The 27,925-nt window shown below is 42.6% G+C and overlaps 1 protein-coding gene and 1 pseudogene across 4 annotated transcripts; one reads left to right on the top strand and one right to left on the bottom strand.

Annotated features, from left to right (window-relative positions):
* Window positions 1-83: 83 nt before the first annotated feature.
* On the bottom strand, window positions 84-12,653 carry LOC118367620 (ras GTPase-activating-like protein IQGAP3; annotated as a pseudogene).
* On the top strand, window positions 11,963-26,055 carry LOC118367649 (tetratricopeptide repeat protein 24). Of its 4 annotated transcripts, XM_052494436.1 has the most exons (15): window positions 11,963-12,337; window positions 12,454-12,526; window positions 13,011-13,092; window positions 14,277-14,531; window positions 14,896-15,189; window positions 19,234-19,435; window positions 19,544-19,750; window positions 21,216-21,344; window positions 21,572-21,693; window positions 21,828-21,920; window positions 22,152-22,230; window positions 22,360-22,543; window positions 24,189-24,265; window positions 24,541-24,589; window positions 24,677-26,055. In XM_052494436.1, the coding sequence occupies exons 4-15, from the start codon at window positions 14,322-14,324 to the stop codon at window positions 24,786-24,788; spliced, it is 1,758 nt and encodes a 585-aa protein (XP_052350396.1). In that variant the 5' UTR covers window positions 11,963-12,337; window positions 12,454-12,526; window positions 13,011-13,092; window positions 14,277-14,321; the 3' UTR covers window positions 24,789-26,055. The 4 variants fall into 4 exon arrangements, 3 of the variants coding, with proteins under 3 accessions (XP_052350396.1, XP_035607136.1, XP_035607135.1); XM_035751243.2 differs by lacking the exon at window positions 11,963-12,337 and having other exon boundaries at window positions 12,450-12,526; XM_035751242.2 differs by lacking the exons at window positions 11,963-12,337; window positions 12,454-12,526; window positions 13,011-13,092 and adding an exon at window positions 13,647-13,859.
* Window positions 26,056-27,925: the final 1,870 nt, after the last annotated feature.

Below are 27,925 nucleotides of genomic sequence, written 5' to 3'. Positions count from 1 at the left end.
ATTTCTACTAATGAGAGCTTTAGTCTATCATTAAGATAAACAGGTTAATAAAATAGATCAAATCAAGTATGTAAAACCAAAACTGACAAACTAAATTTTTATTTAAATATAAAAGTAAAAAAAACAGGAGTATTAACAGTTTCATTAGGACAATTTATCAGGCAGTTGGTCGGTTGTCTGGTTAGATTAATCAACCAATTTCCTTTACAGCTACAGCACTGATATGTAAAGAAATAACAACAGTTGTATTGTCATGTTGGTCCACATTCATATTTAGCAACCGATTGTGGAAATTGTGACTGGCCTGAACATGTTAGTGTTGAAAAGAAAACGATTTAACCAATCAAGACTGACATAAGGGTAGCAGAATGACAGATGAAAATGAAGATAAACAATTAAATGACAGAAAATATGTATACGTTTGAACAAAAGTTAAGCCCAGACTAACAAAAAGGTCAAGCCTCTTAGGTTAGAGGTCAAAGGTTGGACTACAAGGCTCAACCACATCTCAGCTGACATAAGCCTAGCTAATGGAATCACCCTCATTGCAATATCATCTGTCTTTACAGTCAATTACACAAATTCCTTACAATGTGGCCAGACCTGTCAGTAACCTACACATCAGGGAGACAATAAACCATAATCACAGGAAGTCTCAAGGTACATGTTACAGTACCAGTTCCTATGGCATTGAAAGTGGTATTTGAATCATTAAGTTGCACAACATAAAATCCCCTAATGTGGAGCGGGTGGCAAATGTAGCTTAGCGGCGGTCCTGTGCTCATTTTAAGTAGTGCACAAAATACTAGAGGATTGTGTAGGCTGCTCCCCGTGTTGGGGTGGGAGATCTGGCACTATTCTAACCACCTCACTTCTTGAAAAACTTCTTGTTGAGAAGGAAGATTAGCAGGTTGACGTTGACTTTGGCCTTGTCGAACATCTTCATCACCGCCACTCCCTCGTACTGGAGCTGCAGCAGGTCCTACACACACACACACACACACGTTTGAATACAGTTCTGAAATCCAAGATCTTTCAAAATAGGATCACTAAATAATTTACCATTGCAGCAAATACAATATAGAGCACTGATTTCAGTGTGAGACTGGGATTTGCGTCAATCATAGACCATAGGTTTGTATTGAAATGTCTGTTCTAGTTTCATTATACTACTCCCCAGACTCACCTTGTATTTGAGGGGGAACTTCTCCATGTCCACACTCATAAAGCGAGAGCCTTTACCTGGAACGTGCCGCCCTCATCACCGGGCACAATGTCAAAGATGACATTCTTAAACCTGAGGAGATATAATAATCAAATACATTTAATTTCTTGATGCCCTAGGTAACCATCCATGGTAATTTGGTAGGGTGGTGTGTGTGCACGTTCCTGCATACTCACTGTGTGACTGGCAGGTCCTCGATCTGAAGAAAGAGAGAGAGTGATAGAGAGCTCAGCACAGTAGCAGTGTAAAGCCATCTTCCAGTGTGGTCACACTCCCACATGTGTTTGTGTCTACCTGTGTTTGGCAGTGAGGTTACCCAGGCAGGTGGTGATGTACTTGCTGTAGAAGTCCACCTGTTAGCTGTGGAAGGAGGTCTTGCAGTGCAGGCTGCCCATGGTCTGTCTCGGGGGGCTATACCATCTTGGTTTATCTGTAGTTGATTTGGTGTGATAACTTTACAATTAAAATGTCATTGTGTGTGTGCTATGTAGTGTATGTCTCCATCTACCTTGGCTATGAGCTGTAGTATCTGTGTCTCAGAGTCAGGTGGGGTCAGGACCCCCAGGCTCTCCAGCCTCCTCAGGCTATGCTGGATCTTCTGCTTCTTCTCCTCCAGAGACAGGTCTTCTCCTCCAGAGACAGGTAGCTGTCGGAAACGATCAACTGGTTCCACTTCATCTTCTCTTCTCAGAGGTGCGGGCGTCCCTTGGGCACGGCAGTGCATCATCCACTCGTGCTGCACCTCCTGAGGGGAGAGGAATACACCACCGGTTAACTACTACCAACTCCCTACGGAGAGATGAGAGTGTGAGGAAGAGGGCGTGTGGGAGCCCAGTGAAGAGCTGTGGAATATACCTGATCCTGAGAGGAAGAAGCTTTCCAGGCTGGTCTCGGATCAAGTCGACGATCAAATGTTTGGTACTGCAAAACACAACCACACAGAAACAAAACACACTTCACGTTAGACATGCCATTTTCATGGTGTGATAGTCATACCTCACTGAAATGTTAAAAAGTTTAAGCCCCTAACTGAGGAGAATCCCCCTGGCGTCAGAGCCCCTGAACACATCAAACTTGGTGAGGTTGAGGGACACCATCTTACTGTACTGGGCCAGGGTCTGCTCTGTCTAGGGCTCCGCAGCGCTCACAGCCCCCTCACCAACCAGAGCTTGGATAGTGGGCACCTTCCCCAGGTCAGCAGTCAGCAACGGGTCAGACTGGTCGGGACACAGAGAGTCCTGGTGCTCCATCAGAAGCCACACACACACACACACACACACACACTCTACTCAAATGAAAAGGTTTGTTCCCAACCCACCTCCCCCAGAACCCATTAAAAACTAAAAGTTTCTATGCCTCTTTCGCTTATATGGCATCCAGACCTTGTGTGTGTTAAGGAGCTCACTGATGGAGATATAGATGACAGGCTTGTTGAGGATGACCATCTCAGAGTACTCAATGTTAAAATGCTCCTCTGGCACCGACACATCACACACAGCATGCAGGAACTTACTGCGGAAGATCTGCTTAAGAACCATTTAGCATGTATAGCCTAATTATAGCAATAAAGCTCTCCTCTAAAAAGGGGGTGGAGGATGCGCTAAAATGACGGGACGATTCACCGGAACTTGGAGTGCATCAGGGTAATGTAGTCGTTGAGGGCGCACAGGTGAGGGCTGTCACCATGGAAGTGTTTGTATGTGGCAGGATGCTGCAGGATGCGTGCGATGGAACCCAGGATGCCGCGCTGCTCAGGGAGCAGTGAGGAGCCAGACGAGAACTCTACCACATCAAAACCATCCGGAGCCACAGCAGCTGGGTTCATGTAGCGGTAGTACACCAGGATCCCCACAATCTGACCACAACACAACCATCATAACACCAGGTTCCACACAATCTGACAATAACACAAGTATTCCAGAAAGCAAGATTAGTGACTTAGCGAGATCTGTCAAACCAGAACGTGCAAACTCTGAATTTTCAGCTCCAGAAAAAAAAAACTTGAAAGACAGCCTGATCAGAAACCACAACACCGAATTCTCTGAAGTAAAATGGCTAAGCCTGTTCTAGTGAATAAATACGGGACTTCTCCGCCAATAAGATTGTTCATCATTTGAGAAAATCCACTTGACATAAAGCAGTGCTTTATAAAAGAGAACAAATTATTGGACCTTGAATACATCCTTTAGATCATGCAGAAGAACGTGCAGAAAAACAATAACGTTCAAAAATACAATCACTCATATCTGGTTTCGCTTTCACTGCTATACAAACTGTATTGCTTTGCGATGTTTTGCCATTGGAAGTTTCCTGTACAATATGGGCAAAGCTGAACTATTTGGCAAGGCAACTGTGTGTAGAGCCATAATAAGTGCCTCGCATTGAAGAGGTATTTTATGTCTTTGTTGCATTTGCTGGCTATCAAGTTTTCCATATAATCATGGAGGACTTCTACAGAACTGCAGGTAGAGTAAACTAGATCAGTTGACTGCCAGCGATGCTTTGCTAATCTCAAATGAATAAACCTAGGCAATATGATAAAAATAATAAATTGCCTAATTCATTCTGCAGATTTTCAAAACGTCATTGGTGCTATAGATGGACACATATCCCCAATTCAAAAGACCCTCTGGACCAAATGAAGGAGACTAAATTAATAGAAAAAAAATTTCACAGCATAAACAGGCAGCTATTTAATATTGTAGCCAACACTTCCACCAAACCAAATAATTTTCAGAAAGTCATTAAATTCAATGATTTTCCTTACTTTTTGGTCAGATGATCTGTGACTCCCATGGGGTTACAACTAAAACCAAATACATTGCTGCCCGTGTTGTCATGAAAAGCACTCTTCACTTGCGCATTTACTCTGTCTGTAATTATCTACCAGGCTCCCTCTTGTTTTTGCAGTGGTGGATGTATTACTTTTTTTGGTAAATACACTACATACACACAAAAGTACAGTACCAATGTATAAAATCGAGCACACAGCCATGCAATCTCCATAAACAACCATTGGCAGTAGAATGGCCTTACTGAAGAGCTCAGACTTTCAAAGTGGCACCGTCATAAGATGCCACCTTTCCAGCAAGTCACTTAGTCAAATTTCTCCCCTGATAGAGCTACCCCAGTCAACTGTAAATGCTGTTATTGTGAAGTTTAAGCGTCTAGGAGGAACAATGGCTAAGTCGGGAAGTGGTATGCCACACAAGCTCACAGAACAATCCTGCCCAAATGCATAGCGACAACTGTAAAGTTCGGTGGAGGAGGAATAATGGTCTGGGGCGGTTTTTCATGTTTCGGACTAAGACCCTTAGTTCCAGTGAATTTAAATTCTTAACGCTACAGCGTACAATGACATTCTAGACGATTCTGTGCTTCCAACTTTGTGGTAACAGTTCGGAGAAGGCTCTTTCATGTTTCAGAGTGACAATGTATGCCCCCGTGCACAAAGCAAGGTCCATGCAGAAAAGGTTTGTCGAGATCGGTGTGGAAGAACTTGACTGTCCTGCACAGAGCCCTGACCTCAACCCCATCGAACGCCTTTAGGATGAATTGGAACGGTGACTGCGAGCCAAGCACAATCGCCCAACATCAGTGCACAACCTCACTAATGCTCGTGGCTGAAATGGAAGCAAGTCCCAGCAGCAATGTTCCAACATCTAGTAGAAAGCCTTCCCAGAAGAGTGGAGGCTGTTATAGTAGCAAAGGGGACCAACTCCATATTAATGCCCATGATTTTGTAATGAGATGTTTGACGAGCCGGTGTCCACATACTTTTGGTAATGTAGTGTATGTGAAGATATTCATTGTGTCCCAATTGTTTCTTGTTTTAAACTAATCAAATATTGGGCTCGGTCTTTTGACTCCATATCTATCGTTTGTCTGTCATTGACACGAGGACCTTTTTGAATGTTGCGTGATTTATTCATCGAGTCTGGTCAGTAGTGTACCTTGTAAAGCTCATCCTCGCTGGCCTGAGGAAACTTCTCATGTAGAGAATCTCTCAGGACCTTGGCTGTGTAGCGCGCATCCCATATCTGTGGGAGGAAGGAGAACGCCTGAGTGTTGAACTCCCATCACAGAAACAAATCAAACTAAAACAATAAGTAGCCAAATCTGGTGAGAGGAAGACGTGAGCGCCCAACAGCTGTTTGATTAAGTTTCTGGTGATTCAAATGAATTGCACTGAGAATGAAAAGGAAGCTCTGCAGAGTGCATATGAAGGACCTCTTACGGTAATTTATGCAGGTTGCTGGTGATTGCGTTGTGCAGGCGGTCTGTAACGTTCTTGAGGTTGACGATAGAGATGTCCAGGCGACGCTGCACTTGGGGGGGGGGCTGCTCTGCACTCACTTCATAGGGCAGGGAGCTGGGGAGAGGAGACAGAGTATGTTGCTGTGTGTGTATGCATTTATGTTTCTCAATGGACCTCTTGAAGCCAATCTGAGAGTGTGAGCATACATATCTTTAAATACTTGTCATGAGCAAATCAAAATCAGTGCATTCAACTCAAGTAAGTAAATCAGTTGGAATAGTATATGTATTTCTTGCTTTATGCTGAACTCTAGTGGCCAAGCTAAAACTGTCTAGGCTCTCTATAGGAGAACCACCACGACACTACATTTGCTCCTGGCTCACTGCTGACCTCTTGTGGCTGGTCTGGGTCTCGGTCTGGTTGACCCAGCTCTTGTCAATCTCGCAGGGGTCCGTGCGGATGCAGTCCTGCAGCACCTCTCTAATGGCCAGCCCTAGGATCTCCTTCAACGCGGTCTGACCGCAGGCATGGTGGTAGAAACTCACTAACATCTTAATGACTGTGGGGTTCCCAGTCACCACCTGTATAGTGTGTGAATAGTGTGTGTACACTGACTTGATCTCATGGCGCAGCGCGGGGGTGAAGAGCTGCAGCAGCAGGTAGGCCTCCCTGCAGTCGGAGCTGTAGTTGAACAGGGTGAAGAAGACAGTCTCCATGAAGAGAGTCGTTTTATTCTGGTGCTTCAGGAAGATCAGCTGGGCCAGGTACAGAGGCTGAGTCTGGAGAACAGACACTTAAATTAAGCAAGCCATTGTATAAAACTCAGCACAGGCCACATATGAGGGGGCCTGTCAGGTGGAAGTAGTAGGGGCTGTCCTTAGTCTTCAGTCATGGGCTCCAGTTGTCCCCTGAGTCCCAGTACAGAGATTAGGGCTTGTCACTACCTAGAAGATTGAAGGTAGATTCAGTGTTATGACGCTGCCAAGAGCAGCACTGCAGATACTGAGATGGGCGCGATGCAACATAGTATCTGCGGATGAGCAAAGGTACACTCAGTCTGCTACATTGTGGCGGGACCTAAACAACGCTCTTAGTTGTTGCTGAAATTGACCTGATATGACATTTACTGCGTCGCTGAGTCTACGGTTAATCCTGACCAATTATGAGCAGCTAATATGCTACTAAAGTGCATAGATCACAACCAGCATGAACACAAGTGAATCACAGTAGTGGGAACTGACCTCCCACAGATTTGGCTCAAGAGTAGGGTGGTGATTTCAGCCTGGTACACTCCAGCACATTCTTCCACCACGCTCCGCAGCGCCACATCTGGCAGACGCAGGACTCGCAGCGTCTGGGACGTCTTGCCCTCCTCCACTGCCTGGTTCACGGCCACCAAGCCCAGGGACACTGGCCAGGGAAACACACACACAGTTAAGATAACGGTATACATTTTGTGATAATATGAATTACAACTGTTGTGAGGAAACCCATCAGCATAGAATTTCACCATGTCTTTAAAAACCCGATGTGAACGTATTACGCCAACTCACTCTTCGGTGTCGTGATTGGCTCTTCTCACTCCTTCCTGAATGTCAGCCAACCACAACTCTGCTCCTGGATTACGGTTCACCTGTGATAAGACAGGGCACAGCATTGAACAATGAACCACAAAATCTTGTTTAGATTCCCTGTTTTAAACTATTATGTCTTCCTGGATGACATACCCCAGCCTTCTGCCTCCGGCCTCTGGTCAGTACATCATGGTAGCGACGGGCATTGAGTGTTGTCACCTCCTCAAGGCCACTAGAAGGCAGCAGCAGTGCAGCTAGAGCCTTCTGAAGGTCGCCTCGACACAGGGCCTGGTTAATCAGCCCGATGGCGAGGATCTCTGTGGACAAACAGGAAGCAGATCCAGTCAAATACAAGGTGTTCCTCTGGTTTTAGAATCAAATAGCACCCAACAAAATATTTCTGTCAATGGACCAAAACCCAGTGTTTCTGGGAGTTGGTGTTCAGTTCTCCAGCGTACGGTCATGCTCTTCCTGTGCTACTGCGTTTACAGATGTCGGTCCTCTCTGGAGATTGTTCCACGTCAGCAGAGCTCTCCTAGCCTTCCTCCTCTGATCACCCAGTTCCTCAACATACCTGAGGCAAATGGCAAAGGAGTTAGTTAAAGTATACAGATCTGCACCCAGGCTACAGAGACAACTGAGAATTGTCAGGAGAGTGGTACTGGAAACCCACCTCTGGACCAAGCTGTCGTCCATATCGGCCAGACCAGCTGTAGGGCTGACCAGCGTGGCACAGAAGGCTCCCACATCTTTGGCCTCCACCGCCTGGTTGATGAGAGCCACCGCCGAGAGTATCTCCACTGCTATGTACAGCTCCTCCTGCTGCAGGTCCCCCTGCAGGCACAGAGGACCATATTCACTACAGTTAGTTTACATACAACAAAATTATTCAATTTCGGTAACCTGGTCATTTCCCCCTATATTGTTTATATTACTATTCATTTTTTAAACCAAAATGTTAATGGAACACAGTCTTGTTTACAGACAAGACAAAGTTGCAGAGAAAAGGAGTTGAGCGAGATGCCCTCAGGGTCCATGAGGACACGAACAGTCTGCCTGGGCTCCCCAAGACGCAGGTCCTCGTTGATAGACCTTACAGCTTTCTGCACTGAATAAACACACATTTTGTTTGGATGGATCTACAATGGAACATTGGGACTGCAAAGGACAGGACATTAATATATTTAAGCACACATGCAGCAACTCAAGGGTCACTGGAATTGATATAGTGCATGCCCCTTGTGATAAGAACAGACTACGATACAGTATTTAGTTGAGTGTGTACTGACTTGTATGGTTGCTCTGGGCCTCCTCGTTAGCCACACACACCTCCTTCTGCAGCTCATCTCGCTCCAAAGGGTACACAGAGCCCAGGTCCTGCCACATGTCAGAGACTAAAGGTCAGGGGGTCAGTGTCTCTGTGTGCGGTGTTAATGTGCAGTTTCTCACCAGGGCCTTCTGTTCACGGTCAGTGGCCAGTTGCTCCAGGTACCATGGTCTCTCTGGAGGCCAAGCAGGATGGCCAGAGTCCCCACAATCCAGGGCCTCGTCCACCTGCTCTATGGCCACACGCACTGCAAACAGTGACAAAATGACAAAATATTTGGTTTAGTTACGATTTTTATTCATCTTCTTATTTATCTGTTTGATGGGTAAGTCAACTCACCATTTACTTTGTCGATGTTCTCTTGAATCTCACAGGTCAGGTGTTCCTCATAGATATCCTTCTCCTCTGAACAGTTACACTAGAAATTCAGTACACATGATTACTATCCTGACACCAACAGAAACTCTGTACCAGGGATACGGCTATAAATGCATTTTTAAATGATCATATTAATTCAGTCTGTTAGTCACCTTTGTGTAGGCGAGAGCCGCCTTCTGTGCCCGTGCCTGGCGCAGCATCTCCTGGTAGACTGGCATCAAGTGCTCCTGCAGGTTGGTGAGCATAGCGCTGGGGTTCCGCAGGGCCTGGGTAATGACCTCCACGTGCCCCCTCTCCACCGCCTCGTTGATCACTATAACTGCAGCATGGACTGGAGGGAGAGAGAAGGGAGCTGGAGGCAACATTTTGATAAACTATTCAAGGACAGTGAAAACATTGACTCTTAGATGATAGTCGATGACCGAGGAACTTCAATAGTATCCGATGCGTCTCTTGGCGTTTCAATTTTGGAATCCCATCCACATCAGTTTAAGTAGAGAGTAATAGTAGAGAGAAAACAAACACATTTTGGGCCAGTGTGAATTCAAATTTTAATTTGAAATAAGGTGTATTTTCTACATCTGAAAACATCAAAGCAAAACATCTGTGCCTCTACTTACTAGCAGCCTCATCCACTGTTATCTCATGGGGCGGCAGGGTAGCCTAGTGGTTAGAGCGTTGGACTAGTAACCGGAAGGTTGCAAGTTCAAACCCCCGAGCTGACAAGGTACAAATCTGTCGCTCTGCCCCTGAACAGGCAGTTAACCCACTGTTCCTAGGCCGTCATTGAAAATAAGAATTTGTTCTTAACTGACTTGCCTGGTTATATAAAGGTAAAAAAATAATAATAATAATTAAACTGGCTAAGATTCCCCCAATCTTGCTAAAGGCTGGCATCTGGATGCCATATTAGTCCAGCTCCCATTTCATGTTGTTTATCTCCTCCTCTGGAGAATAAATATTACCCCAAAAACACAGGAATGAGAAAGGAATATTAATATTATATTTTCCCCTTATCCCAGTTACCAGTTGTGATTGAATAGTAAGGGGCTACTGGGACTCTACCTGTAGATTTGACCTTGCCACAGAGGTCATGGATCTGAGGGGCCAAACATAGTCAGAAAAGGCTGAGAGCACAGATACAGTACACAGTTCTGGGGATGTTCTTATCATAGATGTCAGTCGTCTCTGGGTGGAACATCTGAAACAACAAGGACAGGTTAGGTGTAGTTCAGGTGTAACAGTAAACAAGATTGCTACTGTTATATGTTGGAGAAGTCTCCATTATGACACCTCTCAGCTACACTATTCAATGCCTTTGAAATAGAGTATTATGCTTGCTCAGCACAAATTCAAATCTAAGCTCTAAGGGAGCTGGGTTCCAGTCATGTGAAAAAACTACATTAGAGCAGAAAAGCAGGTACTGGGGAAAAAAAGGTAGTTCTAAAGGGTCAAGAATGTAAACAAGGGGCTGAGTGTTATTTTTCAGAGAAAAATAAATGACAAGACTGTCAAAAAAGGTCCAAAAGAAAGTTACTGAGCAGGAAACTCAGTCTTTCTCGGTGAGAGGCATTTCAGTAAAACCATAGGGCTGTGAATAATAGAGCAGACCTTGAAGCGTTCCTGGTCCAGGTCATAGATCTTTTTGAGGGGGACTATCTTGGGGGTGAAACAGTGGCCTAGCTTGGCCAGCAGCACACCGTTCCTCAGCCCCTCCTCCTGCTCAGTCGGGGCAGGCAGCTCCTCATGGAGACAAGCTTCCATCCACCTGTAAAGAGAGAACATGCGTCTAATGTTAACTTACTAGGGAATATTAATGTAAGATTTTTCCAAGTATTGCATGTGATGTGTTGAAACATGAAAAGCAATCAGACTTAATGACAGAGATAGTTGCTTTTGCAATTTCCTGTAGAAAGAGAATTGGCCAATTCACTTCAAAAGCAAGTTAGCTATCCATGATAGGGTGAAGTGATACTGATATAGTCTGAAGTACAAGTCAGTTATTGTCCAAAACCAACTGAAAATAAAGTTTAAAATGTTCTTACCTTTTAGCCTCTTCCAAACGGCACAGGTATTTATAGGCAACCTTCTGGATGCGTTGTTCATCAATCTCCTCAGCTGTCAACCGCTCATCTATAACATGTCAAAAATCATATAACTTATTACAACGTACCATCTAGATGTCTAACCTAACTAAATACCTGAGTTGACATGAACTTGACCCAAGTTAACCTTGACAAGTTAGCTAACGTTATATTAGGAGACTTGCAAGTTAACTAGCTATAACGTTACAGTAAGCCTTTAACGTTAAGGTTAGATCATTCGCTAACGTTAACTATAGATCACAGGTAACTTAACCACCCACCTAAACCAGGCAAAACAACAGTTTACTATTTACTGTCTAACAAACTTTGGTTAATTAGGTTGCAAGGTCGCTTAACTTACAGCCACCTGAACCCAGTTTGTGTGCCCGAATCTCCCATTTCCTTGACTTACTGGCACATACTCTCAAAACGCTAGCTATATTTTCTGGTCTCAAGTTATCGATATGATTTCCGCATGTGGATAGTGTTTCACTTAAATGGTTGATCCTGTTTCCACATTCTATTCTAGTAATACATTTTTAAAAAATACACTATCATTCCCTACTCTCCTACTGCCTCAACTGCAGTACAGACACATGTTTCTGTTAATGGTTCCATCAAGTTTGAACTTTGAATATCCCGCCATTCATTGGCTAATCAGAAGCCGTACTGATTGGCCAATACAGGTGGTCACTTTGTATTGTGGTACATGAAGTGTATTTTAGAAACGTTCGAACACATGTGATTTAAAAAAAATGTACCTGTACTTAACTAGTAGGCATGTCAGTTAAGAACAAATTCTTAATAGTGATGGGCATTCTTAATAGTGATGGACATTTTCAGTGAGCCGGCTCATTCGGCTCAGCTCACCAAAAAGAGCCGGCTCTTTTGGCTCCCAAACGGCTCATTAAAAAAAAAAGTTTATATATTTTTTTCAAAACAGTTTGCGATAGTTTGACTATGATTGGTGTTAAAACAATTCTAATTAAATTATTAAATTCAATTTTGGAGTGGCTCCTCCAAATAGGATCGGACCTATTATGACATCTGCTGAGAGATTCCTTCGTGCTGCATCCCCAGTTGCTCGCTCGTCAAACAGCAGACGTTTGTGGCACTACTGCTGGTGCTTCTGCTCCATCTGATCCCTCTTCTACCTGTTGCCCTGGTGCCTGAGCCAGCTGTCTGCTGGGGCTGTCCCTCCCTGCTGCTGAGGTTATTCTTTGAAGAGCCTCATCAATCGCTCTGGCATCACTGAAGGCTAAACCTGGGGTCAAGTGCAGTGTTTTCTGATAGCACGTGATTATATTCCATTCTGTGGAACTTCTGTCCATTGATGAACATAGGATGTCCATCAACTCTGTCACATGTCCTGTGGTAACATTTGCTTCTCACTGGCGGCTGGCTGTGATTTGCTGCAGACCCTTACACAGGAGTATACTTTTTGAGGCTGTCACATAGCTGACAAGAGAGAACAGTAACTTATTCGTTCAGGTTCATGTTTTGTCTACTGATACTACATTCTCATCTACTCCTCATATACATATATAATACTGGATTAAATAATGATGAAGTAATAACTGCCTACCCCTCTCCACTGATCTCCACAGTGGCCTGCTCAAAGGGTTCCAGGACTGCACACCTCCTCCACCTCCCATTCCTCTTGGGTCAGAGCATCAACAGGTGCATTGAATATGGCCAGGGTAGAGATGATGGCATCCTTTGACTCAAGAAACCACTTCAACATATAAAATGTTGAATTCCACCTTGTAGTGCAGTCTTGTTTAGGCCTCAGCTCAGGCATCCCCATCTGGCGTTGTGTCTACTTTAGTTTTTCAGCACCTACTGTGCTCCTGTGGAAGTATTCCACAGCTGCTTTCACTTTGTTCACAGTGGGCTTCATCACCTTCAGAGCATCTCTTACTATCAGGTTGATTGTGTGGGCAAGACATGGATGATGGGTTCCATTTAACATTTTCATGGCTTTGGTTATGTTAGACAGACCACTTTTCCATCTACTTGCCATTCTCTGGCCACTCTCAACTGGCTTTATATGAGGTTCTGTTTTGGCAAATTCTACACTGTGCTCTATCTAACATTGTCTACGTTATTAAAAAGCTTCCAAATGCTGTGCTTCTGCCTCATTTTCCAGCTGTTGTTTTCACAGCTGCTCTCCTTAGCTGCAAAGTGTGGGCCCTCCCTTACGCGTCTTTGGTTGACACTGCGTGTCTGATTGACGGGAACAACAGGTGAGGCTGTTTGTCTGAACGAATGTGTGTGCGCGCTTGAGCATTGAGGCGTATATTATTATTCTTTGAATTAGTTAATTCTATTCATTTAAATGTTTTGATTATTCATATCTTAATTTTTTTAATAGATTCGGCTCTTCTGATATGCGAGCCGGCTCCCAACGTTGACATATAAGAGCCGTCCCATCACTCATTTACAATGACGGCCTAGCAACATTACGAGTCAGTTACGAGCCCAACGCTCTAACCACTAGGCTACCTGCCGCCCATAAATAACTTTCTGGGAGATGTTTCCTTTCTTTAATTTTTATATAAATATAAATATATATATATATATATATATATAAATAAATACATAAAATAAAAATTCATAAATACAACAACAACAAAAACAAATATTAAAAAATGATACATATTATATATATATATATATATATACATTTGTAAATAGTCCTAACTAGCAGTACGATATTTAAGTTGCTGCTTCAGTCTCCTTGTTAATTGTGCCTAAAATCATTTATATGGCCAACTACGCCTCGCTTCATATTTAATATTGCCATAGCAACAGACCTGCTACTTCATAGCATGCCCTGGCTCCACAAACCAGTAACTCCCTAACATTAGCTAGCTAACAAGAAAAGCCAGCTAAAACGTGTGATATAGACTAACTAGGGGTTACGGCTGTACGGATAATTTACCAATGTATTTGTCAAGCTAACTAACTAATTGCGACTGCTCTGTTTTGGATGGCTGTTCATCTTGAAAATGTGAGTGAAATAGCTAACTAAACTAGCTACGTTAGCCATGTTACCAAGACTCGAGAAGCTAATGCGTTAACTCGTCATGTGGTTTCAACTTCGGTGCACACCAGATGAGAGGAAAGTAGCCAAGTTAGCTAGCAAACAAGATAGACATCGGTCCATGCTACTTCTCAAAAATGTTTATTTGAATGCGAGAATTCTGGCTATATATGCCTAAAAGAAATGCATGTTCAGTGATCACGTAATAGACTTAATTAAACATTTATTTGAAGAGGGCAGGCACTGAGTGAGTCCTCATGTGGTTTGCCACATAGCTAGTACTCATTGTCACCAAAGGAGGGCAGTACTGTCGGTGTCATGACCTGAGTGAGTGTGACTATAATCTGAACTTCATCATTATTTTTGCTCTCTTCTTTCCATCAGTCTCCTCATAATGCTGTCCTGTAGCCACCCCCTGGCAAAATCAATATGGCATCTGATAGCTACCCATCACATGAGGGCAGGAAGAAGAAGAAAAATAGTGACAAATGTGTAAAGAGCAAAGACAAAGAGGCTGATGTCCTGAAGGTCCAGGTGGACATAGAGGAGCTCACAGCCTCTGGCCACATTGCCCTAAAGCAAGGGGACTGTGAGGAAGCCCTCCGCTGTTTCAAAAAGGCCTTCAAAGCTTCCATGGAGGTGACATTACTTAGGCTACTTCCATGTTGTCCATTTTGAGACATTTGTCCTGCACCTCACCCATATAATATAGGGCTTGCTAAAACTGTGAGAAGGAGAACTGAGCACATTATTTTATTGTTTGGAAAATGTCCAGGCAACAAAAACTTGTCTGGTTCCAAGTCCAAATGGATTACAGTGTTTACACAATCTTTATTGTCCCCCAAATGGTAATTGGTTTTCACAACAACATACATCTGACAACTACAACATTTAGACATACTGTATGGAAGAAAGTCAAATATTCTGCATAATGTTTACTGGTACTTATGTTAGCTTTTATAATGTTTAAGTTGCCTGTCTTACCATACTCTATCACCCACAGTTAAAGGAGACCAGGGTCCAGCAGGCATGTGCCTTTAACCTGGGAGCTGCCTACGTGGAGGCGGGTAAAGCCCTGAAGGGGCTGGACTTCCTGAAGCGGGCCCAGCCAGGAGAGAAGGGGGAGCGGGTAGCAGACCTCCAGTTCAATCTGGCCGTAGCCCATGAGATCCTGGGGAACCACGGCCAGGCGGCTGGTTACTACCTCCAGGCAGCCCAGCTGTACCGCTCCCAGGGGGACGGGGCCAGTGAGGGGGACTCCTGTATGAAAATGTCCCACTGTCACCTGCTCCTAAAGGTCAGTCAGCTCCAGGTGTATGTTTATGGTTCAGCTCAAGGATCAGATTACCCTACCAAAAATCTCATTAGAGGGGAACTGTAAAACGGCAGTAAACTGTACTTATATTCCTCACCTTAAGCCATTCCAAAATGTAGGTAGGATACTCTCCTAAAGAGATTTAACACCAATCCAATATATTCAGAGAAAAGACCAAACTGTGCTTTTTTATAATAAGGGATTTCCACCATGAGATTTGCTTTCATGCACATTAAGATTGTGCTGAGTCAGAATTTAGAAGACCACCCATATCTTCTGCAAAGCAAATAAGATGCTTATGCACGAGGCCTAGAATACTCGAGACAAATGCTCAAGTACTCAAAAAATGCTTGAGTAAATTGCGATAGTTGAATGATTGTTAAATAAGTTTTATTTTTTTACAACCAAATGGAAATAGTTGCTTTTTATGGAAATAGTTTCTTAGAGAAGGGTCCAGACATCTTTTTGTGATTTATTTTTATTTTTTAGAAACAAACAGCAAATAATTTCCTCATCCTCGTTGTATAGTATAGGGGCCCTGAAAAAACATGAACAAAGGCTCCAAAAACAACAACAATATGTAATTTTAGAAACGACAAAGCTCTCAGTATAGTGATGTAGGGCTATAGATGTTTTAAATATGAAATTGTGTCATTCCAAACTTTATCCGCAACATTATATTTCCTTTTGTGCAACTTGAGCGATACCTATATTTGGTTATAAATATACAACTTCTCCTTTAATTGATTGTCAGTTGATTGATAGGTGCTCAGAAATCATCATGCTTTGCAATTCGTTTAATCAATACAATTGTAACACCAAGAAAAATTATTCCATGAACCTTTTCAGATCTTTAGTGAACCTGCCCACCTCCCTCATCTTTGCCGATCACCAGCTGCCACTGATGAAGGGCCAGTCGCTGTCATTATGGTCCGTTTCTCATTGGGACACCCTCAGTCGGTGTGTCAGAGTCAAGCCACGATGAAATTATTTAGAGAACTGCCATAGGCAGTGTGTGGGTGTTATCAATAAATTAGTATCATTATTAGCATTTACAATAGGGATGTAAAGATTCACCTGTATGCATCAGTCTCTGGTTCAAATGTTTAAGATCTGAGTGCATCGGTCAGCGGGACCCCAAACCGATCCAAATGTAGCATGCATCTGTCCAAAATTCAATTCAAACGTTGCAAAATCACCTGTTCACAATTTTTTGTTGTTGCTCAAATTACTTTCTTTCTACCTTCTGAAAATGCCTCTCATCTTTTGTGACAATTGCATCCTCTACTTCAGTGTCAAACTAAGCATGCAATTGTGTTGACAGTCATTGATCGACATGTCATTTTGCATGCTGAACAACCCTAAGCAAAATCGGTAGTCAAACTGCGAGCAGCTTGCTCGATTCCTGATCTGGCACATCTGTGCTTCACCTTCAGCATTCAGATGTTTGAAAATGTCTTGTGCAATATTAGGCTTTCAGTTGTGTGACAACCAATGTAATTTGTTAGGTTATTGTTATCAAATGGGCTGGTGAAAATGGTGTTTTACCAGAATAAAGTAGCCTAAGCTACTGCTGGACACACAGCTCTCATCTGGCTTTACATGCTGATCAGGGCTTACATTGGATTTTATTTTGATTGTTCAGGTACACCATCAGCAATATTTGTTTGTAGTTTTGCTTGAAACAATGAGTATGCGGTCATTTTTAGATATACAGTGGGGCAAAAAAGTATTTAGTCAGCCACCAATTGTGCAAGTTCTCCCACTTAAAAAGATGATGCCTGTAATTTTCATCATAGGTACACTTCAACTATGACAGACAAAATGAGGAGAAAAAAATCCCCAAAATCACATTGTAGGATTTTAATGAATTTACTTGCAAATTAAGGTGGAAAACAACTATTTGGTCAATAACAAAAGTTTATCTCAATACTTTGTTATATACCCTTTGTTGGCAATGACAGAGGTCAAACATATTCTGTAAGTCTTCACAAGGTTTTCACACTGTTGCTGGTATTTTGGCCCATTCCTCCATGCAGATCTCATCTAGAGCAGTGATGTTTTGGGGCTGTTGCTGGGCAACAGGGACTTTCAACTCCCTCCAAAGATTTTCTATGGGGTTGAGATCTGGAGACTGGCTAGGCCACTCCAGGACCTTGAAATGCTTCTTACGACGGGGCGGTGTGTTTGGGATCATTGTCATGCTGAAAGACCCAGCCACGTTTCATCTTCAATGCCCTTGCTGATGGAAGGAGGTTTTCACTCAAAATTTCACGATGCATGGCCCCATTCATTCTTTCCTTTACACGGATCAGTCGTCCTGGTCCCTTTTGCAGAAAAACAGCCCCAAAGCATGATGTTTCCACCCCCATGCTTCACAGTAGGTATGGTGTTCTTTGGATGCAACTCGGCATTCTTTGTCCTCCAAACACGATGAGTTGAGTTTTTACCAAAAAGTTATATTTTGGTTTCATCTGACCACATGACATTCTCCTAATCTTCTTCTGGATCATCCAAATGCTCTCTAGCAAACTTCAGACGGGCCTGGACATGTACTGGCTTAAGCAGGGGGACACTTCTGGCACTGCAGGATTTGAGTCCCTGGCGGCGTAGTGTGTTACTGATGGTAGGCTTTGTTACTTTGGTCCCAGCTCTCTGCAGGTCATTCACTAGGTCCCCCCGTGTGGTTCTGGGATTTTTGCTCACCGTTCTTGTGATCATTTTGACCCCACAGGGTGAGATCTTGCGTGGAGCCCCAGATCGAGGGAGATTATCAGTGGTCTTGTATGTCTTCCATTTCCTAATAATTGTTCCCACAGTTGATTTCTTCAAATCAAGCTACTTACCTATTGCAGATTCAGTCTTCCCAGCCTGGTGCAGGTTTTCAATTTTGTTTCTGGTGTCCTTTGACAGCTCTTTGGTCTTGGCCATAGTGGAGTTTGGAGTGTGACTGTTTGAGGTTGTGGACAGGTGTCTTTTTATACTGATAACAAGTTCAAACAGGTGCCATTAATACAGGTAACGAGTGGAGGACAGAGGAGCCTCTTAAAGAAGAAGTTACAGGTCTGTGAGAGCCAGAAATCTTGCTTGTTTGTAGGTGACCAAATACTTATTTTCCACCATAATTTGCAAATAAATTAATTAAAAATCCTACAATGTGATTTTCAGGATTTTTTTTCTCATTTTGTCTGTCATAGTTGAAGTGTACCTATGATGAAAATTACAGGCCTCTCTCATCTTTTTAAGTGGGAGAACTTGCACAATTGGTGGCTGACTAAATACTTTTTGCCCCACTGTACATGGTAAAGTAGATAATTTCATAATGAGGACAGCAATCACTTTTGCTACCTTCATTGCATGGTGGAAGCGGGAGAAGAAGAGGAGCTCACCCGAGGTCCAACTTCCAAAAGGTCTAAACCATTTGATTCTGAGACACGGGTGAAATCCAAAGTTGTGCTTTATATTCATTGGCTATGTCATAGCTCATTTTAAAAATAAATATTTATACATTACTAGCTAACGCTTTTAATCTGCAAAAATGACACATTTACTAGTGGGTGATTTCTTATCAAAAGCGGGGTAGATACCCAGTTTCCCTTATGGCTCAGGTGCAACATAGACATATACAGTACATAATTTTTACACACACACACACACACACACACACAGAAGTCAGCTCAGAGAAGCCCAGCTCATAAGCTCCATCAGCAGCATATTTTAATTCGGAATGGAAAAAGAATGTGTTTATGCAACAAATGTTAGTGCATTGCATCGAACTGAATCACATCGATTCGTTCCTCTAATCGTTTCAAACTAAAACGTATCGTTCCTGTATTGTATTGTAGCCCGTGTATCTAGATATGTATCGAATCGTCTTGAAAGGGAAATATGCACATCCCTAATTTTTAAGAGCTTCTGCAATGTCTGACTGACTCATTTGAGATGTGTAGCAGCCAGGTCTATATACTGACAGCTCACTGACTGTCCTACACAGAGCTAGTTCTGATTCAAGATGTGTGTTTGCAGGACTGGACCCAGGCAGCTCAAAGCTTCCAGAGGGCTGGAGAGAGCTACAGGATGGCAGGCAAGCTGGACTCAGCCACCATGGCCTACAAAGAGGCAGGGAGTCACATGCTCCAGTCAGATGACTTCACCACGGATGATATCATCACCGTGCTCACTGATTGCCTTGAGCTGAGCAATAACATCAAAGACCCAGAGTTGCTCGGTAGATAAACTGTCAGAGTAACTGAATTGAGGAAAAAACAAATGAGTAACAGCATTGTCAGTCAACACTTTGGTCACGATTTTGTGACTTTATCCCTCTGTCTTTCAGGTAAGGTGTACAATGACCTGGGCCTGATTTTCTCCCAGCTGAAGTTGTTCCAGGAGGCAGCCGGGTGCTATGAGCGGGCCCTGCCCCTGGCCAGCACCAGGCCCAGCAGGCTGGCCGTGGTCCTACAGAACCTGGGAGCCGTTCACAACACACTGAGCCAGTACCGGCAGGCCCTGGACTACCACCACCAGGCAGCCAACCTGCATGGTGAGCTTATTATGTCAATTACGCTGGAGAGTTTAGTTATACTGTATTTTCTGCACAGTTCAGTGCTGTTATGTACTGCATGTAATAATGATATGCCATTTAGTATGCGCTTTTCTCCATAGTATTCTGCGTGCATATTTTTTCATATGAGTGGTGCAAGCACTCTACCAACTGAGCCACAGAGATTCATGTGTGTGTGAAGAACATGTTACCTGAGGCGTGTAGGAGTAATTGTTTAGGCAGAGGGGCAGACCATTCCTCAAACATTTCATTATAACGTAAACTCACTCACTTTTGTACATCGCCTTGGTCCGTACAATTGACCTTATTTTAGCGCCCAAAAAATGTAATACTTCCAGATCAACTGTAATGTCAATACCACTGTAAAGCACAATTTCTCCACTTTCCAACAACATCCATGACGGGACCTCCACGCTGCCCGTTTCTGCATGATTCAAGAAGGCAATGAGCTCTATCAGGTCTTTTTAAAAATGGCGGGTAGGGAAGTGAAACTAATGTGTGATAGTGAGAAGGAGAGATGTCGTGTGAGGAAAGAGCTTTTTTTCACTCGATCTGTCCAACTTATCACCTTATCGCTGCTAAAATGTAAATAAAACACTATAAATAGTTTATATAATGTGTCATTACATACCTATTTGAAGGTTTGCGTCGAATTTTAATCGGGTTTTTAGGGTGGTGCTAAAGTGATCTTCAGATGTAAACAGCGGCTTTTGAAAGTCATGATCGCTTGCAGTGATGATGCAAAAAATGACTAGGTATCCCCCCTTACCCCCGTCACTGTCCATTTCTTGTTTTTAAACGATGAGAGAAGTGCTACACCTGGTGGAGAGATTGTAAGTCAGAAACAGTTGCTTTATGCGTGCTGTACGTTACGACATGACACGTCACGATGTAACGGAGGGTCTGTTTCTTCTCCAGTACTATAGAGCCATTACCATGTCGATCAACGCTTGAATAGAAACCTAGTTCACACCCCAGATTTTGAGGTCAACACAGTCGCTACAGTCCCATTAGTTTTCTTTGCAGCCTCGTTTGAATATCGCGGTTGCGCACATTTGTACAGAATGGGGTGAGTTTACATTACCCTGATTAATCCTTTACAGTACCTTGGTCTGTCTGTGTGTCCAGTGCTCTCCATGCCTCTAATCGGTCTCTGTGAGCAGCTCTCACATTAGCAACAGAGAAAAGTGTGTGTGTGCGCGTGCAGGGCTGTGTGGGCTGAGATTCCACTGAGGCAATCCCATGGGTACTTAGAGTGCTTACCACAGCACCACTGAGTGACTCACACACTGTTATGTCTTGTGCGTATGTGCATATTATTTTTTGCTGTTGGGGATGTGAGCATGACATTATAGCTACTCATTATTTTTTTAAGTGGGAAAAACTGATCTCTCTCTGATACTTCTCCCCCTTCTCTTTCCCCCTCATTCTGTGTGTCTGTCAGGGTCTTTGGGCAGTCGTCGTGCTCAGGGCCGCTGCTTCAGTAACTTGGCCGTTGCTCTCAGTCAGCTGGGGGAGCATGAGGAGGCAGCAGAGAACTACCTCCACGCCTTGCAGGCCTTCAAAGACACTGGTACAAAATCAAGTCCAACTTCATTCTTTATAAGAATAATAATAAGCACATTTTTCATGTTGAACAGACTATTAATGACTCTTTACGTCCATTGACCCCTTTTGACACTTAGTCTCTCTCTCTTTCTCCCTTGTTTACTCAACTTTCTCAATGTCTCTTTATATTTATCTTTCTTCTTCCTCCTTTTCTCTCTCTATCTCTCATATATATATATATATAATTTCTAGATGACTATAAGGGCCAATGGCAGACTTGTGAGTGTTTAGGGGAAGCTCGTTTTAAGTTGAGAGACCTGGAGAGAGCCACCCTCTACTACAAACAAGCTCTGGGTTTACTGTCAAAGTGCAAGGTAAAGAGGTCACTACTACAAATACACCAACCCATACAATTGATCCTCAATAGAATATACTTTTTCAGTTGTATGTGGTTGCTCAGACCTTATCAGACCGTATAATGTTGGTTAACCGCAGTCTTCATTTCCAGGACTCGTCCAGCTCGGTCCAGGAGCGTCTGGTCAACAAGCTGAGCGAGGCCCTGCAACACAGGCTGTCACTGATCACCCCTGGAAAACCCCAGGTAGGTGCTGTCTGGACACCACACTCCTGACTATCATACTCAGTTGCAGGAAAACAAACTGATTTGTTTATATATCAGCTAGTATCTAGTTAATATATCAACACTATAACCAGGTAATATATCAACCATTTTCTGGTCTGTTCGTGGGAACTATAATGTAGTGTGTGTGTGTGTGCGTGTGTACGTGTGATGTGCCTGCTTGCGTGAAAACCATTACTACACTCTGCATAGAGATGTCTCGGCCCTCGTCTACACACTCAAAATAGAAAAGCTGTTCTGAATGGCCATAGGGCAAAGACTGAGCCCCAAGGTGAGGACCTTCAGTTTAAATGTTGACTGTGAAAAATGGTTACATTTCAAGCCACTTTCAACTTGTAAGTGTATTCATGCGTTTATACAGTTTTATTTCCTGTGTACTGATTGGGCTGTTGTTCCATAGTGAGTGGAGCTGGCTCAGCAGAGGTGTCTACCGGAGCGCCGGGGAAGGAGGAGGATGCCCCGGGGCCAGATGGAGAACAGGCACACTCAGTGACCATGGGAGAAGCAAGTGACTCCCAGTCACCGGTGACAGGATCTCTCACTGAGCAGCCGGGCTATCGGACTGTGCTGCCAGGGGCAAACAGGCAGGGCATTTAACACACACACACACACACACACACAATGTAAACATCATCATATAGGCTCACACAGTGCACATTATCACTAACTTACTGTACATATTAGCACACACTACCGTTCAAAAGTTTGGGTCACTTAGAAATGTCCTTGTTTTTGAAAGAAAATCACATTTTTTGTCCATTAAAATAACCATCAAATTGATCAGAAATACAGTGTAGACATTGTTAATGTTGTAAATGACTATTGTAGCTGGAAACGGCTGATTTTTAATGGAATATCTACATAGGCGTACAGAGGACCATTATCAGCAAACATCACTCCTGTGTTCCAATGGCACTTGTGTTAGCTAATCCAAGTTTATCATTTTAAAAGGCTAATTAATATTTGAAAACCATTTTGCAATTTTGTTGGCACAGTTGAAAACTGTTCTGATTAAAGAAGCAATCAAACTGGCCTTCTTTAGACTAGTTGAGTATCTGGAGCATTAGCATTTGTGGGTTCGATTACAGGCTCAAAATGGCCAGAAACAAATATCTTTCTTCTGAAACTCGTCAGTCTATTCTTGTTCTGAGAAAAGAAGACAATTCCATGTGAGAAATTGTCAAGAAACTGAAGATCTCAGACTGTCCAATAAAAAGAAAAGATTAAGATGGGCAAAAGAACACAGACACTGGACAGAGGAACTCTGCCTAGAAGGCCAGCATTCCGGAGTTGCCTCTTCACTGTTAATGTTGAGACTGGTGTTTTGTGGGTACTATTTAATGAAGCTGCCAGTTGAGGACTTGTAAGGCGTCTGTTTCTCAAACTAGACACTAATGTACTTGTCCTCTTGCTCAGTTGTGCACCAGGGACTCCCACTCCTCTTTCTATTCTGGTTAGAGACAGTTTGCGCTGTTCTGTGCAGGGAGTAGTACACGGCGTTGTACTAGATCTTCAGTCTCTTGGCAATTTCTCACATGGAATAGCCTTCATTTCTCAGAACAAGAATAGATTAGTTTCAGGAGAAAGAAAGTTATTTGTTTCTGGCCATTTTGAGCCTGTAATAGTGTACATAGCTGGACCATTATACACACGTACATAGCCCAATAACACCCACCCAGACAACCCATAAATAAACCCAGGGTAATTTTACTTGTTGTGATTAGCACACTGGAAAATCAAACACGTTTTCATTTCGTGCCACCAGACTCCAGCCTCTTAAATTCGTTTTTTTTTTTTTTTTGCAGAATGTCGTTAAGGTATAAACACCTATTGGGTTTTCTTAAATTACACTGAAGAAAATGAGCTCTGGGAGTGTCTGCTCTGCAAAGAATAGATTCATGGGGAAATGGAGAGTCATTAGCAAGCCACAGATATATCATGAGCACCAACAGAGAAAACAAAACCCCATACATAATTAATGTACATGGGGATGACCTCAGCTTCCACTGATGATTCACTACCATTCCCCTGTAAACACACACTCATTTCTGCATAGCTGCACTATGTTTGTTATTCTCTCAGTCCCAGAGAAACCATATATCTAAGATGCCTTTGACTTGGCATTGCTGTGTGTGTGGCCAATGTTACACTGCTGCTTGTCATTTAAATTATTATTGAAAAGTTGTTTTTGAGATGATGTTTGAGCGTGCCTCTTCCTCTCACCTCCAGGAACCTGAATAATCATTTTGAGCATCCTGACCCCCATTACCAGGATCCATCAAACCACCATGTACTCGCCCAGAAGAGTAAGAACCACTCCCTTCAATCTTAACCTGAGAAACGGGTGCACAACATGAACTTTTTTCCAAATCTCCCATTGGGGAAGTAGCTAGCTACTAGGTATAACTAGTGTGTGGGCTAAGTAGTCCTTATTTGGACAGAGGACCACTAGCATGTTAAAATAACACTACCGGGGTTTTTTTCATCCACATTCTGCACATGTTGTTACAAGAAAGTAATGGCTGTGTTATCAAAAGCTTTGTTCAACCAATTTTTACTGTTTGTTATAATCCCTCTGTAGGCGAGAATTTATATGAGCGCATTAAACCGGTGACAACACAGACTGACAGGTACGTAATGTTTGTGAGTTATTTCCAGTGATCGGCTTTGGTTTGAGTAATCATTGATACTGACTGAACACGTATCATGTGTTTTAGTGAGACTCCATTGTCCGAGAGCTCCGAAGTTTCACCCATTGCTGCGTCAGATAATGAAGAGGCCATACCCCTGTTAAAGAAACGGAAGTCCCAAATCTGCACGGTCATGTAGATGCAAGTCCAGGCTAATGTGGTTGGTTAATTGAAAGTATTCATAGGAATGACTCTATTGAGTGTATTTCTATGGGTAAAATCTGCTCTTTGCAAATTGGTATATAAAAAACTAATGCACATGTAAGTAAGTGCTACTCTATAATATTGTCTGTCTCATCTCCTGCACGTACAAGTGTTGCCTTGTCATTGCATTTGTCTTCCAAACAATCCCTGTGTGTGTATGCTGGTCATTGTCCCCCACAATGAAATCGGGGAAGGCACTTTGGATCTGTTTCCGTCCGTTAGTAGGTTCACGTGTTAGTCACAAGCGATATCTCAGACAGCACTGACCCGGTTTTGACTAAACTTGGGTGAATGATGCGTCTTGCCATAGTGTTACGGCATTTAGAAAATTACACTGATTGGCCAGATGGTGGCTCTGTAACAAGAATGAAAATGCAAACTTTGAAAGGTCACGCCCCTCACCCCGTTTGACCTTAAGTCATGAAATGTAGTAGATCGATCCCTGTCTTCACAAGGAACAAGTTTGTCTCGGGACCCATAAGTTCCGCCATGATGAATTTTCCGCCATTTTGAATTGTGTGAAAAACAGTTAACACTACTCTTCTGTTACCGAATGACCGATCTGCACGAAACTTGATATGTGGCATTTATGGAAAACGATCTCTCAATGTAATATTTGACTGGTAGCTACAACAACATGTCCGCTATTGACTAATAAACATTCACGTGGGTGTGGTCTGGCACATAACTGCATATAAATCAGCCAAGGATATTCATATTGTAACAGAATTTGGTACACATGTTGCAAACACTGTCAAGACTCAACATATGCAAGAACATTCATATCGACTTTGCGGTGGCGCTATAACGGGCGTATATCTGATGATCTGTTTGACTTAGTGATGAAATTTGGCACACGTGTTTAGGGATATGAGCTAAGCCACATGATATCTCAGACACCACTGGCATAATTTTGATGAAATTTGGGTGAATGATTAGTCATGCCATAGAGATCTGGCATTGACAAAATTACATTTATTGGGCCGGGGGGGAAGGGGGCTATAGTAATCAACTGTACATACGTTAGTCATTCGTGGGGGATGACATGTTTACTGTTGCCTTATTTCAAGGTATCTTGGTAGTCAATATTCTAAGATTGTCATATTGTGTATTATTTCTTTGATCATGCAAACTTAAATCTCTGCTCTTCTCTTGGATCATGGTTGTACAATTTGAAATAAATGTAATCTGTTTTTGAAGTATTTAACTCTGATCCTTTGTAAATTAATAGTCACCCCAAGGCTTAACAAAGCCATCGCCGTTGATCATTGCTACAAGAGAACACAAAAAAGAACGAGCACCCAATCTGTTTTCAATTGGTTTTCCTAAAGGGCACACTTTGAGAAAATAGGCCTAACCTTTAATTAAATGCAAATGGAGGGTAGATTAAACTTGGCCGCTTCAATCGACTTGTTAATAAACATGTTAATGAAACATTTTCATTATGCCTCCGCTATGGCAGAGGTCATGTTCACAGTTTTCACAAGTCAAATTGGGGATGGCAAGAGTCAATCTATTGTAAAGAAAACACATTCCATGCATTTGTTTATGGTATAAAGAGTGTTTTAAACTAAAGTGTAAGCGTTACCCATCAAGTGTAAGCGTTACATGGCTTGATAATAGGTCTACAATTTATATTCTTTTTTAACTATGTAATCACATCCTTTGCCGCTTTTCAGTGGCAATGTAGAAATGATGCCAACGACGCGCAGGGAAACATGCGTCACTCATGATGTAGGCTCAAGTTTACTTTGCCCAAATGGTCAATAAAATCCTGCCTTTTATTGTCAAAGTGCTGTCGTAACTTCTGACTTCGGAGTCAGTCTCTATCGAATATCACCTGATATATCTAATGATCTTTGATTAACTGGTTAATAAACTGGTTCGATTTAAATGGTTAATAAAATGTGGATGGATAATTTTCAATCTGAAAGCGAGTAAACCGTATTCAAAATGTTTTTTTAACTTCAGACCTTTCAGAGGGCAGGTACTCAACATGAAAAAGGGCACCCCCTGCTCAACTCAATTTAAACAAAATATATATCTATTTTATTTTTACTTTCAGAATTGTTAACCATCTCGAAATTCAGAACATAGCCTACTAAATGCCTCTGTTTAAATCATTTTATTTTAGCATAGGCCTATTTAGATCTGCAACAACACACTAACTCACAAATTGAAAGCAAGCTAGTTACAGTGCCTCCTAAAGACATGATTGACATTGGCAAAAGATGATAAGCTGATCGTTGATGATTGATGTAAATCTGCTAGTTAGCTAGCTTGATTATTTTTTTTTTTTTTACTGATTTTAGGATTTATCTTCAATGCTGTTAAATAATAACTTCATAATATACCTTATTATTCAATCTTCTAACTCGTGATATGTGGCTTGTGTGGATAATTTAGTATATGGTGGTTAGCTAGATTCTAGACTACCTGTGTTCAGTGATTAACTTGTAAATCGGGAGGTGCTGGAACAAAAAGTGAGTAACTGAGAGCACCCCCCCTCGTGCTCACTTTTTGTTCCAGCACCTCCCAATTCATGGTGTAGTAGACTATTCTGAATTATTCCATTTCTTACTGAATAGACAGCAGTAACTCTAACTTTTGCAAATGTATTTCAATTTAGGGAGAGGTGGAAATGTACACCATTGTTACCCAGAGGAGGGTCATGCTTTTTCAATTTCAGTCAGGGGGAGGGTTTAGTCTTTTTTTATTTTATTTTTATTTTTTTTGTCCAGGTGAGGGTCATGTAATTTGTAATCGATTAAATGTCATATTGTTCAGTGTTTTAGAATTAGTATGATTCCCCTCATCCCTGATTTTCTACTGGGTGTGCAATATCAAGCATGCCTAGTGTGGTCTCAATAAAATGATCCATAGCCTATACTATAGGCCAAGGGTGGGCAAACTTTTTGGCTCGAGGGCCACATCCGGATTTTGAAATTCAACGGAGGGACGCATTTTTTGGGGGACCAATTGTTTTGTTAAAATCAATTTGCGGGGGCCTCTCGAGTGGTGCAGTGGTCTAAGGCACTGCATCGCCATACTTGAGGCTTCACTACAGACCCG

Source organism: Oncorhynchus keta, chromosome 34 (assembly GCF_023373465.1).
Source record: "Oncorhynchus keta strain PuntledgeMale-10-30-2019 chromosome 34, Oket_V2, whole genome shotgun sequence".
Lineage (NCBI taxonomy): Eukaryota > Metazoa > Chordata > Actinopteri > Salmoniformes > Salmonidae > Oncorhynchus > Oncorhynchus keta.
This window is presented reverse-complemented; position numbering and strand designations above follow the sequence as displayed.